Source organism: Theropithecus gelada, chromosome 14, assembly GCF_003255815.1.
Source record: "Theropithecus gelada isolate Dixy chromosome 14, Tgel_1.0, whole genome shotgun sequence".
NCBI classification, from domain to species: domain Eukaryota; kingdom Metazoa; phylum Chordata; class Mammalia; order Primates; family Cercopithecidae; genus Theropithecus; species Theropithecus gelada.
Genome location: NC_037682.1, coordinates 102,384,141 through 102,399,846, shown reverse-complemented (window position 1 = coordinate 102,399,846; position 15,706 = coordinate 102,384,141). Strand labels below are relative to the sequence as shown.

Sequence of the window (15,706 nt, the reverse complement as noted above, 5' to 3'; positions counted from 1 at the left end):
TTCAATTCCTTCATTTCACAGATGGAGAAAAGAAGACCCACATACATTAAGGATTTGCCTGGCATCACACAGCTCCTTTCAATGGAAGAAAGGACAGTTGACTCATGTCTTGACTCACATCTTCTGAACCCGAGTGAAGCCCTTTTACACTCTGTCAGACTGCCTTTGAAGTAGATTGATACTATTATTTTGTAGCCACTAGGCTATAAGACCAAAAACTTGAACTTAAGGCATGCCAAATATCCATCATTCAGATGAATGTTGAAGACTATTATTCATAACAGAAAAGCTACAGAGAGTCTTATTTATTAATAACATCAACTGATGTATTAAATATCACAGCACTTTACTTATGAATGCAAGTTTGATATATGAAAAAAAAAAAATTCCGGTAACAAGATGAAAAACCCAACAGCTGCTTTCTGAGGAGAGATAAAGAGCCTTATCATTTGAAGAGATCCTCAGTGTGAGACATCCAATGAAACATCAGTGTTACTGGTTCTTAAAATGGCATCAGAGTCATTAAAATGTATACAAATGAGTTGTTATATTAGTCTTTTAAGAATACTCAGAGCCTCAATAGTCTTTCCTCACACTCCTTATAATCTCCAGTTACTAAAGGTTTTTAAATTCATTTAAATAAACCCTATAGTGAATAACTATAAAAAGTAGAATGAGGAGATGTATTTGTCAGCTTACTCCTTTCTGCCCGTGGACGCCACTGAGGACACATCATTAAAGTCTCTCTTCCCCCTGCCGTCATGTCTAAGTCAGAGTCTCCTCAAGAGCCCAAACAACAGCCGAGGAAGCTCTTCATTGGAGGGTTGAGGTTTGAAACATCAGATGAGAGCCTGAGGAGCCATTCTGAGCAATGAGGAATGCTCACAGACTGTGTGGTAATGAGAGATCCAAACACCAATCACTCCACGGGCTTTGGGTTTGTCATATACACCACTGTGGAGGAGGTGGATGCAGCCATGAATGCAAGGCCACAGAAGGTGGATGGAAGAGTTGTGGAACCAAAGACAGCTGTCTCAAGAGAAGATTCTCAAAGACCAGGTACCCACTTAACAATGAAAAAGATATTTGTTGGTGGCATTAAAGAAGACACTGAAGAACATCCCCTAAGATATTATTTTGAACAGTATGGAAAAATTGAAGCGATTCAGGACATAGGCATGGGCAAGGACTTCATGTCTAAAACACCCAAAGCAATGGCAAAAAAAGCCAAAATTGACAAATGGGATCTAATTAAACTAAAGAGCTTCTGCACAGCAAAAGAAACTACCATCAGAGTGAACAAACAGGCAACCTACAGAATGGGAGAAAATTTTTGTAATCTACTCATCTGACAAAGGGCTAATATCCAGAACCTATAAAGAACTCAATCAAATTTACAAGAAAAAAACAAACAACCCCATCAAAAAGTGGGCAAAGGATATGAACAGACACTTCTCAAAAGAAGACATTCAGACAGCCAACAGACATATGAAAAAATGCTCATCATCACTGGCCATCAGAGAAATGCAAATCAAAACCACAATGAGATACCATCTCACACCAGTTAGAATGGCAATCATTAAAAAATCAGGAAACAACAGGTGCTGGAGAGGATGTGGAGAAGTGGGAACACTTTTACACTGTTGGTGGGACCCTAAACTAGTTCAACCATTGTGGAAAACAGTGTGGAGATTCCTCGAGGATCTAGAACCAGAAATACCATTTGACCCAGCCATTCCATTACTGGGTATATACCCAAAGGATTATAAATCATGCTGCTATAAAGACACATGCACACGTATGTTTACTGCAGCACTATTCGCAATAGCAAAGACTTGGAGTCAACCCAAATGTCCATCAGTGACAGACTGGATTAAGAAAATGTGGCACATATACACCATGGAATACTATGCAGCCATAAAAAAGGATGAGTTCGTGTCCTTTGTAGGGACATGGATGCAGCTGGAAACCATCATTCTCAGCAAACTATTGCAAGAACAGAAAACCAAACACCACATGTTCTCACTCATAGGTGGGAATTGAACAATGAGATCACTTGGACACAGGAAGGGGAACATCACACACCGGGGCCTATTGTGGGGAGGGTGGATGGGGGAGGGATAGCATTAGGAGATATACCTAATGTAAATGACAAGTTAATGGGGGCAGCACACCAACATGGCACATGTATACATATGTAACAAACCTGCACGTTGTGCACATGTACCCTAGAACTTGAAGTATAATAATAATAATTTAAAAAAAAAGAAAGAAATCATGACTGACCAAGGCAGTGGCAAGAAAAGGGGTTTTGCCTTTGTAACCTTTGACAACCATGACTCCACATATAAGATTGCCAATTCAGAAATACCATATTGTGAATGGCCACAACTATGAAGTTAGGAAAGCCCTGTCAAAGCAAGAGATGGCTAGTGCTCCGTCCAGCCAAATAAGTCGAAGTGGTTCTGGAAACTTTGGTAATGGTCGTGGAGGTGGTTTTGGTGGGAATGACAACTTTGGTCATGGAGGAAACTTCCGTGGTCGTGTTGGCTTTGGTGGCAGCCATGGTGGTGGTGGATATGGTGGCAGTGCAGATGGCTATAATGGATTTGGTAATGATGGAAGGAATTTTGGAGGTGGTAGCAGCTACAATGATTTTGGCAATTACAACTCTCGGTCTTCAAATTTTGGGCCTATGAAGGGAGGAAACTTTGGAGGCAGAAGCTCTTGCCCCTATGATGGTGGAGGCCAATACTTAGCCAAACCATGAAACCAAAGGGGCTATGGGGGTTCCAGTAGCAACAGTAGCTATGGCAGTGGCAGAAGATTTTAATTAGGAAACAAAGCTTAGCAGGAGAGGAGAGCCAGAGAAGTGACAGGGAAGCTATAGGTTACAACAGATTTGTGAACTCAGTCAAGCACAGTGGTGGCAGGACTTAGCTGCTATGAAGAAGACATGTTTTAGACAAATTAGACAAATACTCATGTGTACGAGCAAAAAACCTCAAGGACTGTATTTGTGACTAATTGTATAACAGGTTATTTTAGTTTCTGTTCTGTGAAAAGTTAAAGAATTCCAACAAAGGGTTTTAATTTTTTTTTTTTTTGGCACCCATGTTGTTGATTGCTAAATGTAACAATCCGATCATGATGCTGAATAGAATAAATGCCTTTTTAAAAAAAAAGAAGTAGAATGAGGAAAGGGAAGAGTACTGGACCTTTTTTCTGGAGTCAAAAGACCTACGTTTAAATACCAGATATGCCATTTACTTGCTTTCTGAGGTTAAACAAGTTTCTCAACCTCTCTGATCCTTGGTTAACTGATATGTAAGGTGACAATGATAATTACTACCTTACAGAATTAAGAAATATAATGTATGGGGAAGGTCTTAGTAAACAGTAATAATACAAATATCCTTGTAGCTTTTATACAAAATCCTGTGACTCGATCATTCAATTACATAATCATCCATTCAATAAGCATATTGATCACCTACTCAATAAATGAGTGACACTGTTTTTGACACTGTGGACCATTCCAAGATACAAAAAATCTAGCTTTGGCTGTTTGGGAACCAAAGGAGATATTTTTTCCTAATATATGTAAATATTTATAATATGAACCCGTATGTAATAACGTCCGTAGAATTAGTACAGAAAAAAAGGTAAGACTACAGGGCTGGGAGAGATCAATCTGACTAGGTGATAAGGAAATGCATCTTAAAGAAGACGGCATTGGGCCAGTTTCTAAGGATGGGCAGGATTTCTAAAGGAAGATGGTGGCTTTCAAAGTGGAAGAAAAAGCATGAGCAAGGACTTAGAAATGGAAGCACACCTTCCATCATCCTCTGGATCCTTATTTGTTTTTTATGTGAGCACCTGGTTTTTCACAGTGTCATTTTGTTTACCGGTGTCTCCCTTGCAAGTCCAATGTATTAGACCATTCTTGCCTGACTATGAAGGAATATCTGAAATTAGATAATTTGTAAAGAAAATAAACTGATTTGGCTCACAGTTCTGCAGGCAGTACAACCATGGTGCTGGCATTTGATCAGCTTCTGTAGAGGCCTAAGGGTGCTTTTATTCATGATAGAAGATGAAGTGGGAGTAGGCATGTCACACGGCCAGAGCAGGTGCAAGAAGGGGAGGGAGGTGCCACACACTTTTAAACAACCCAATCCTGAACTCACTCATCATCAAGGAGATGCAATTAAGCCATTCATGAGAGACCCGCCCCCATGATCCAAAAACCTCCCACCAGGCCCCACCTCCAACACTGGGGATTATATTTCAACATGAGATTTGGTGGGGACACAGATCCAAACCATATCATTCTGCCCCTGCCCCGACAAATCCCATGTTCTTCTCACATTGCAAAATATAATCATCTCCTGCCAATAGTTCCCCAAAAGTCACAATTTGTTTTAGCATCATTCAAAAGTCCAGAGTCCAAAGTCTGAAACAAGGCAAGTCCCTTACACCTATGAACCTATAAAATTAAAAAATATATATTTACTTCCAAGACACAGTGTGGGTACAGACATTGGGTATACACTCCCATTCCAAAAGAGAGAAATTGGCCAAAACAAAGGAGCTACAGGCTCTGTGCAAGTCTGAAACCCATTAAATCTTTAAGCTCCATTAAATCTTTAAGTCATTAAATCTTTAAGCTCCAAAGTAATCTCCTTTGACTTCATGTCCCACATGCAAGACATAATGTAGCAAAGGTGGATTCCCAAGGCTTTGGCCAGCTCCACTCCTGTGGATTTCCGGGTTCGGCCCCAATGATTGCCCTTACTGGTTGGAATTGAGTGCCTACAGCTTTTCTAGGCTCAAGATGTAAAGCTGCCAGTAGATATACTATCCTGGGGTTGGGAGGTCAGTGGCCTCCTTCTCACAGCTCCACTAGGCAGTGCCCCAGTGGGGTCTCTGTGGGGCCTCCAACCCCAAATTTCCCCCTCAATACTACTGCCATAGTAGAGGTTCTCTGTGAGGGATTGCCCCTGCAAGAGTCTTCTGCCTGGTACCCAGGCTTTCTCATACATGCTCTGAAGTCTATTGAGAGACTGCAAAGTCTCCTTTACTCTTGTACTCTGCATGCCCACAGGCTTAACACCACATGGAACTCTCCAAGGCTTATGACTTGCATCCTCTGAAGCAGCAGCTTGAGCTGTATCTGTGGCCCTTTGAGCCACGGCTGGAGCTGGAACAGCAGGGATGTGGGAGCAGTTTCCCAAGACTACACAGGACAATGGGGCCCCAGGCCTGACCCATGAAACCATTTAGCCCTCCTAGGCCTCTGAGCCTGTGATGGGAAGAGCTGCCTCAGAGATTTCTGAAATGCCTTTCAGGCCTTTTTCCCATTGTCTTGGCTATCAGCACCTGGTTCTTTCTTACCCATGCAAATATCTCTAGCAAGTGGTTGCTCCCCAGCCCACTTAGATTCTTCCCCTGAAAATGGTCTTTTTTTTACTACCACATGGCCAGGCTGCAAATTTTCCAGATGTTTAAGCTCTGCTTCCCCTTTAAATATAAATTCCAATTTTGAGTCATTTCATTGCTCCTGCATCTGAGTATAGTATGTTAGAAGCAGCCAGGCCATATCTTAAATGCTTCACTGCATAGAAACTTCCTCCACAAGATATCCTAGGTTGTCACTCTTAATGTCAAACTTCCACAGAGCCCTAGGGCATGGACACAATACAACCACCAAGTCCTTTGCTACAGAATAACAAGGGTAACCTTTCTCTAGTTTCCAATCAGTTCCTCATTTCTATCTGAGACCTCAGTAGCCTGGACTTCACTTGTCCATATCACTATCAGCATTATGGTCACAACCATTTAAGCAGCCTAGAAGAAGTTTCAAACTCTCACTCATCTTCCTGCCTTCTTCTGAGTCCTCCAGACTCCTCCAACTTCTGCCCATTGCCCAGTTCCAAAGCTGCTTCTACATTTCCAAGTATCTTTATAGCAATGTCCACTCCTAAGTCCCAATTTTCTGTGTTAGGCCCTTCTTGTATTGCTATAAAGGAATACCAGAGACTGGGTAATTTATAAAGAAAAGAGATTTAATTGTTTCATAGTTCTGCAAGTTGTACAAGCATAGCACTGGCATCTGCTTGGCTTCTGGGGAGGCCTAAGTGATCTTTTACTCATGACAGAAGGCAAAGCGAGAGCAGGCATATCACATGGCCAGAGCAGAAGCAAGAGAGTGAGGAGGGAGGTGCCACACACTTTCAAACAACCCAGACTGTCATAAACTCACTTCTCACCAAGGAGATGGCACTGTGCCATTCAAGAGAGATTGGCCACTATGATACAAACACCTCCCACCAGGCCCTACCTCCAACACTGGGGATTATATTTCAAAATGAGATTTTGCAGGGACACAGATCCAAACCACATCATCCACTAACCCCAGTTAGAATATGAGATCTTTGAGTGCCAGAATCATGTCTCGTAAAGCCTAAGGCAGTGCTGGGTCCATAGAGAGGGTTCAGTAAAAGAGCTACTGACATACTTTTATAGAAGGCTCCATGTGTGCTTTCTGAATGAAAGGACAGGGAACAGAAAAATACCTGCACAGGAAAGTGCTTTAAATTAATGAGACTAATGGTATATATAAACCAGCACATTTTCCCATAAACTTGGCCATTTTCCCATAATCCCTATGTTTTGTATTTTGCAAAGCAATAGAATTATTACTTTACTTTGGGAAGAACACACACACACATACACACACACACACACATACACACACCAAGAAGGAGAGAGTGAGACTTAATCTCTAAAGCTTATTGTGACTTGTGTTTTGGATGTCAATAAAGATAAAACAAATAAAGCTGGGAAATGTAGCTTTGCTTAGGGTTTTAAAGATTCTTTCTTTTTCATAAAAAACTTTTTAACTTGAGTTTATACCTATCCAAAGCAACAAGCCCAATGCCAATTTTATACATTTTGAAGGCTATGGCAATCTTTCTCTTGATTTTGGTTCTTTTTATAACTGTATTCCATTATTATCAAGACATCTTTGATCTAGTCCCTGTCCTTCATGTGAGATAGTTAAGAGTGACTCCTAATATTAAATCCAGAATACATGGTTTGAATTAGAAGCTGTAGGAAGATTAATCTCTAATATAAAGTTATTTGTAGAAAAAATATTCCATGATACTCTATGTGTAAATTATTAACAAATGTATTTCCAGTGAGTCTTTTTTCTCACTCTTTGGTTCTGTGAAACAGCAGGAAAAAATATATTGCCAATTAAAATATTTTTATAACTTTATTTTTATTGCCTTTGAGATAAATCTCAGAGTACAAGTTTTTGAGAAGACCTCCAGCAATAAAGACCTATGTATATTATATATGCTAACAATTATTTTCTGGTTTGACTTTGGGAAAAAGAAGATAAAATTCATATATTATAGAGAGTTGATATTGATATTTTTGTAAAGAAAGAAATATCAAGCAATCATTCAATATTACTCTAGGGAAGTTTTCTGGCTTGAGGGTTTAAATAATATTTTTATTTATATAAAAGTACAGTGTAAGATCAATTTTGTTTCCTTTTCATTAAATAGCAGTTGGCAGTTTGTCTGCATTGCATTTGAGAGATACTTGTCTTCTTGCCTTTGGCAACTTAAGAAGATAGCAATAGATAGGAAATAAGACATCTTTTATATTTATATTATACATTGGATTCTAGAAAAAGTTGCTCTTGAAAAGGGCTCCAAATTAATTTTTGACTTTTCAAAAAGCAATTTTCAGTGTCCAAGCAAAGCGGAAGACTGAAAAATTATTCAGTAATTTGAATTCTAAGTAGCTTATTTGGATAATTGGAGGAGAAAACATTTTATCTACTCATTCCTTCATCCATTTATTCAACAAATATTTTCTGAGACTCTCTGGTTCCATGCATACATTCAGCCCTGGAGATTCGGTGGTGAACAAGATAGGTACAGCCCTGCCTACTGGAAGTTAAATAATCTTCTTAGGACTCCTGCCCTTCCCAATCATAAGAAAATCATATTCTGTTCAAGGATAAAGAGAATGTAGCCATGAAATTCAGGCAAAAATAATAATATTAACAGTAACAATTCTGTAAGGAGCCCTTGTGCTGTGTGCATCATAAAATCACTTCCATCATTACATTAGCCAAAGAACCCTTGCCCAAAAGCTTATTGCTTCTAAATCAAGAGTTTTATAAAAACAATAAAACATTATTAAATGATTGTATCGTATCATGTACATTTGCCATTAGAATAAGTTTAAGTTTTCAAGGATAGCTTTTAGAAAATTTTCTCATATACAGAATCCCTGCTATTTGGGCAGCTGCCTGCAGGGAAAGGCAGAAGACACTGAATAGAGGATCTAACCTGCTTTTCTCCTATTGATAATATATACATAATTTAAGGAAAACTGACATACAGAGCAAGATTTAGGAAACATATGGGACATATGTCTCTTCTATCACTAAATTTTAGTTTCTGATAAACTGTATCTCTATTCAATTCAACCCTCATCTTCCCTATTTCCCTGGCCTTATGTTTCCTTTATAAAGTAGAAGATCCTGTTTTGTACACACTGTCTGGTGACTGGGATTAAAGAGTTGCCGCTCCTATTCTCTGAGTTCCCAAACAAAAGACCCTTAATAGTAACAGCTTATCCTGGCAAGGTCCTAATCATGGTTTCCTCCACCCTGATAACTAGGCCTGTGTCTTTCCACTTCCATCATCAGAAATATAAAAATAAAATTTCCATATGCATTGAAGGTTTCATTTAGAAAATGAGATTAACGCTGATTCCTACTCAACACACACAGCTCTCCTGAACATAATATGAACTAATAACTAGAATGATTCTAAGTGCTTAGAATAAACAATTGGCTAACATGAGGCTTACAATCCTCCAAATTTTTTTTTCAGGGATATTTGATGTGTAGTGACTGGAATATACTAAATGCATATAACTATATTTTAAATAGTACTATCAACATTGGGTGTTTCTATTATGGCATTAATGCTAGTAAGATAGCAAATGTAATTGTCATAATATATTACATAGGTAGGAATGAAAGAGGAAAAACATTTCGTTAACACACTTCTCATATCAGTGATACATAACTTCTGATTTCAGTGATACATAAGTACAATATCACATCAATTCTAAAATCAGATTTCGTTGAGCAATGCTGATTAAAAACAGGATGACATTTAAGTCAAGCTGGACAAATCTAGTATTGATCAATTTCGTCTCAAGAAAAATTGTGTATAAAAGAAAGATTTATAGGCCTTAACTGTTGGCTCTTTTGTTTTGAATAATTATAATAATAATCATATAATAGTTATAGTAATAGCAACATCTATAAGCAGAATATATGGAACTCACTTTCTATGCATGATATCTTTTAATCATCACAATAGCCCTATTGAAAAAAAAAAACTACAATTATCTTCATTCTACATACAAGGAAGCTGAGGTGCAAATAAAGTAATTTGTCCAGTTATGTAGCAAGTAAGTAATGGATTCAGGACTCAAACGCAGGCAGTCTATTTTCATTATGTAATAGGACTAACCGCTAGAAGAACAAAAAAAAATCTGCACTACTTTGGTATTTATTGTAACTGAAAGAAGTAAGGTAACAACTAAATTTTAAAAGCTTATGATCCCTGGAAGTAGGGAAGGAATGAAATGCAGCATTTCTCAAACAACATTTATTGAATATGGATTCTTCATCAGAGAGACTCAAAATCACTCTGTGTTTAAATAGGCTTATGAAATACTGGATTAAGCCAAGTGAAAGAGTGCTTCTTGCTAGTGCATATTTTGGGGTCTTATTATGTTGATATGCACTATGAGTCTATGAAACGGAGATATAAAAAGAAAAAGGGATTTGATCAAGAGCACTTTTCTTTTATGGGGCATGTCTGAAGAAGTGAACTAAAGTTTTTTCAACACAACTTTGAAAAAACTCATCTAAGGAACAAACTGGGATAGAAGTTGGGTGAAAAGAAGGGCAGCAGAGGCCAAGTAGAGAGCATAGGCCAAGTAGAGGTCCAGTGAACAGGTTTGCTCACAGAGTACAAGTGGACTGTATCACCTTATAACAGGCATCGCTGAAATAAATTATAATACAATATAATAGTAACACAGAAAGTTCTACAGGGATCTGGAAGGTCAAGTAATCACTCTTTTGGCAGTTTCTTTCCAAAGGGGAGAAAGTGAGGATGTTTGCCCCACTTGAGCTTGATGGTGGCAGCAGCTCAACTGACAGCCTGAGAGGCAGCAGCCTGGAATGTCCCCTGCTGGAAGGGACAAAGCAGCCACTGTTCAGTAGGCTAATAGGGCTTGCCATTTTGGAGAATCCATGGAACCATTATCAGAGAAGAAGAGGCCCTGGAGGATACCAAATGGCAGTTGTGCTGGCCAATTCTAGTGGATATGCAACTGGGATGACAAAGGCCCTGTATGTGAATGTGTGCATGATTCCTCTAACGATTTCCTGAACTAGTTGAGAGGAATTTGAATATAGCTGGAAACTGAGCCATAGAAATAGCACACTATGCTTGCACATAGCATATTGTGCACAGATACCATTTATTGAGCCCTTAACCAGGTGCTACATACTATGTTAATGATTTTATATTATTTAATCCCCAGACACCTCTACGATGTAAATACTATTATTATTCCTGTTTTGCAGTTTGAGAAACTAAAACACAGATAGTTCAGTTTACTTGAGCAAGGTTAAAGAACTAGAAAGCCAGGGGCAAATAGAATTCAAATTAAGTTTTAAAATACCATGGAGCTTTCTTTTGGCTGAGAAAAGTTTAATGAATTCCAAAATCTATTTGTGATTAAAAAAGAATTTGGCACACCAGTAGTAAAAGGAAACTTCCAAAGACTTAACAACAAAAAAGAGTGTCAACAAAAGATCTAGTTTAAATATCAAATTTAGTAGTGTAATTACCAGTCCAATATCCAATATCCAGCCTAGAATAAGATTAACATTTAGTATTGGAATTAAGGTTAAAGCTTCCATTTTTGATGAAGATTAAAAAAAAAATTCCTGATAATACCACTTCTGGTTAAATAACATTTAACCAGAAACCCTAGATAATGGGGTAAAACAGGAAAAGTAAATAAAAAACAATAATATACAATTCTTATTGAAATGGAAACAGGCAAACTATCATTATTTACATATATTTTTCACATTGTAGCTTGTATAAGCTCTACACCTTCTGCTTAAGCCCTCCCATGATTCCTCATCCATATCAAGCCAAACTATTCTGGGTCAAGGTCAAAGTAGCCTTGCTACAGTCTCTCTCTCTCTCTCTCTCTCTCTCTTCTGGAAATCGTTTGCTAAGAAACAAACTACCCCCAAAATTGAGTGGCTTAAAACAATAACCATTGAATTGTATCACATGATTTTGTCTGTGTTAGGACTTTGGGCAAGGCTCAGCTAGATGGTTCTTCTGTCTCATGTGGCCTTTACTGGAGTAACGTGGTGGTATTAAGTTTGTGGCTAAGCTGGTCCAAGACAATATCACTCACTTGTCTGGCACCTTGGCAGGGGCAGCGGAAAGGCTGGGCTCAGTTGAGGCCTTCTTTTCTTCACGTGTTCCCAGGGCCTGACTATGTGGCCCTGCAGCAGGTTTTCAGCCTTCTTACATGTCAGTTTAGGGTCACAGAGGACAAAGATAAAAGCTGCCAGTCATCTTAAAGACTAGGCTCAGGATGGGCACCACATCACTTCTGCCATGCTGTAGTGGTCACAATAGTCAGAGGCCAGCCCAGATTCAAGAAGAGGGGAAATAGACCCACATGTCTATGGGAGGCATCTTTAAGAGTGGGGGGCCATCTCTCATCTATCACATTCTCCAGCCTTTTCTCATACTACTCTCCCCTCACTCACCACATGTACTTTCTTTTTGTTCCTCAGATAGGCCAAGATTATTCCTCTTCCAGGATTTTGTGTGTGCCAGGAGTGTTCTTATCCTGACTGGCTCTTTCATGTGATTAAGCTCCCAGCTTAAATGTAATCTCTTCACAGAAGCCTCCTCCTCACCATTTTGTGAAGGCCTTCCCTGGTCACCCAACCTAACTCTCTGATTTATTTCCATAGTATTATTACCATCACTGCCACACAATCTCTCTGGTTTTGTTTTTGTTTTTGTTTGTTTTTCATAGCTCTTCCAATTAGAATGTAACAGCAGGAGAGCAGGCACCCTGACTATCTTGCTCACTTCCTCATTCTCAGCACTTAGAACCAGGCCTGGCACAAAATCGGTCCTTAGTAAACATTTGTCAAGTGAAATATGAAGTGGTGGACTGAGATTCGAAACTAGATGTGACTGACTCCAGAGCCAAAACCAAACTGTCCTTGTAACCCTTTGTATTCTAGGCAGATACGGTCTACCTAGAACCTAGGGCAAAGATACTATACAAAGAAAACAACTCGCAGACACCACAAAGAAGGGATTAGCTAGTATGGAAGCTGCAGCCAGGCCAACCTATATAGAAAATTTAAAGAGAAGTTTCCATTCCAGCAAAGTCCAACATTTCTTTGCCTGACTTCGTTTCAGCCATTGTTGTTTTGACTCTTGGTGATGAAAGATCTCCAGGGTGTGGTATTGCCTCAAGGCCATTTGCAGCTTGGGTCTTGTTTCTGGTTAGCCCCCTCTGACACTCAGTTTTGCTGGGGACACACCAGTGAGTGTTGCCTCGTCCAATCTGGAATTGGGCCACAGCCGTGTTTGTACTGAGGCATTAGGGAAACATGGTTTATAAATGCTTGTTTCCTCTGAGTCACTGCAGGGACTTGTTCCTTCAGTACAAACTTTCTGTTTGGTTTTATAACTGGGGAAGGAGGGGGTGGGAGCCAAGACTAACCGGATCAGGTTTGAAAGGAAAGGGGAAGTAAGAAAATTTAAATAGATTTTTCTATATTAGTGAGAACGACAAAGGAACCCTTATCTGGGTCTCAGATGCATGCACAGAGTTCCATCTTTATTTGTTTATTTGCCTTAATAAGAAAAGGAAAAATTCACAGACTAATTTTTTCCCCTCAGGTTTCCATAAAAATGCTGGAGATGTGACAACAGTTTTACAAAAACAGTTTAAGAACAATTAAAACACATATAACCCTTTTTTAAAGTTTATATTAAATGGTCTTTATTAAATAAAAAGGAATTTTGCTTCTAATTTCCAGGCAATGTTGACTGTATTTTCTCAATGACCAACTATTAGCTTTTATCATTACTGTAACTTTTCTGTGAGTTACATTTTCCAGATAAAAAGATTTAACTCTTTATTTTCAGTCTTTTAAATATATCATGACTTACTGCCAGGCTTCTCATCCGTAGAATTCAGCTTATAATAACAATTCTTGCTCATAATAACCCATAAAGTTATTATGAAACTCAAGTATAATTAAATCATAGATATAAAAGTATGATTCCTAATTCATTCATTAACAGTTGACTTTGTGTAAATTATCATCATAATTATCAAGCTCAAACATTTAAGGAGCATCAGTTAGGTGTAGGGCCCTGTGTCTAGCATTGGGAACATAAGAGGTACCAGCCAATCCCTGATCTCAAGGGGATTACAACTCAGTACAGAACTAGATATGAGCTCTCTGAGCCATGGGTTCATCATCGTTAACTAGAGGAAAATACTTAATTTTGTACCTGGCATAGAGTTCAAATACCACAGGTAAGTTTATTTTAAGTTCCAGGGCACATGTGCAGGATGTGCAGGTTTGTTACATAGGTAAACGTGTGCAATAGTGGTTTGCTGCACCGATCAATCTGTCACCTAGGTATTAAGCCTGACATGCATTAGCTATTTATCCGGATGCTCTCCCCCCTCCTCACCCTCCCCTGACAGGCCCCAGTGTATGTTGTTCCCTTTCCATTTCCATGTGTTCTCATTGTTCAGCTCCCACTTATAAGTGAGAATGAGCAATGTTTGGTTTTCTGTTCCTGCATTAGTTTGCTGAGTATAATGGCTTCCAGCTTCATCCATGTCCCTGCAAAGGACATGATCTCATTCCTTTTTATGGCTGGATAGTATTACATGGTGTATGTGTACCAAATTTTCTTTATCCAGTCTATCATTGATGGACATTTGGATTGACTCCATGTCTTTGCTATTGTACCACAGACAAATTTCATAGCAGATTCTGCCAATATCCTGCCCAGTGTGCCACACACAACCTCCAGTTATGAGTTCTGTACCTAAGGATTTTTCTAGAAGGTTGAATTCTAGCCACCCTCTTTACACACACTCACACACACATAGGGCACAGGCTGGAAGTATCAGGAACTAACAACCTCACCTCCAACAGTGAGTACTCATTTCAACAATGAGTAATGGGAGTGAGTGCACAAATTGCACCCAGCTCCCTCATCCTCCATTGGGATAGTTCCAAGGCATGTGTTTCATGGTGTTTCCTAGGGTTTTCCCATGGGAATAACCTTCCGTCACCCACTTTGATAGATGGTGTCATAACACATCCCTTCTTGATGCCTTCCTTTTCCTGCATCACTTCCTCTTTCTCCTGCTGGAGTTTCATGGGGTCACCTCTCAGATACAGTACTTGCCCTTGAATCTTTGTCTTAGGAACTACTTTCACAAAACAAAACAAAAAACAAAAAACCTCACACTGAGATAGTTTTCTTCCTTACAAAGAAAACTTGCTTATGGTTTTAATGCCCAGATGAGCCAGTTAGCTTTGTACAAAAGGAAAATTCCATCCCATTACCACATCTATCTTGGCTATTGTTATCTTTAAAATATCTAAAAATATGGTAAACAAATTTATAATTGTTGAAGTTCTTTAATATATACTATAGCATTTAATCTTCACAAACAACCCTCAGAGATAATCAGAGAAAATTGAGACTGGAAGAGGTTAAATGTCTTGTCAAAAGTTAAAGGGTTGACCGGGCTTGGTGGTTCACACATGTAATCCCAGGACTTTGGGAGGCTGAGTTGTGTAGATCACTTGAGCTCAGGACCAGCCTGGCCAACATGGCAAAATCCATCACTCCAAAAGACACAAAAATTAGCCAGGTGTGGTAGTGCAGGCCTGCAATCCCAGCTATTCCAGTGGCTAAGGTGCGAGACTCGTTTGAACCCGGGAGGCAGAGGTTGCAGTGAGCTGAGATCATGCCACCGCACTCCAGCCTGGGTGACTGAGCGAGACTGTCTCAAACAAACAAAAAAAGTTAAAGTGTCAGTAAGTGAGAACACTGGATCTCAAACCAAACAGATCCTGTGCTTTTCCCACCGTTCTCACACTGCTGACTGAGAGAATGCATAGAGTGGAGAGCAGGCTGCTCCCCACTCCTGGAACAGTGACTCTAAGTGCATGTTCTCCTGTCAGGGTCAGGAGTACCATCTCTGTATACAAATGTGAACTTTTCAAGCTGTCCTTTTAAACTGAGACAATGGTCATCATTTAACACCTCTGGAAAGGGTGTAAATGGCAGATTTACTAAAGATGCTAAGTGACACAGAATAGAGTATTCCAGTTTTTATTGTTCCATAATACTTTAAAGGGCTAAGGAGATCTGAAGTACCTTGATAGGTCAAATTTAAGGCCCTTGAGTCAGAGGCATTGAAGGGTTTGAAAATGGTGCCAGCAGGATCTTCCTTGCCACCAGCATCTTCCGTTCTCCTATAAGGGAAGCTTTAG

At 39.3% G+C, this 15,706-nt stretch overlaps 1 protein-coding gene across 1 annotated transcript; it reads left to right on the top strand.

Moving 5' to 3' along the window:
• The first annotated feature begins 878 nt into the window (after positions 1 to 878).
• LOC112605575 (heterogeneous nuclear ribonucleoprotein A1-like) lies at positions 879 to 2,770 on the top strand. The gene is made up of 2 exons (XM_025355160.1): positions 879 to 1,088; positions 2,366 to 2,770. The coding sequence occupies exons 1-2, from the start codon at positions 879 to 881 to the stop codon at positions 2,768 to 2,770; spliced, it is 615 nt and encodes a 204-aa protein (XP_025210945.1).
• Positions 2,771 to 15,706: the final 12,936 nt, after the last annotated feature.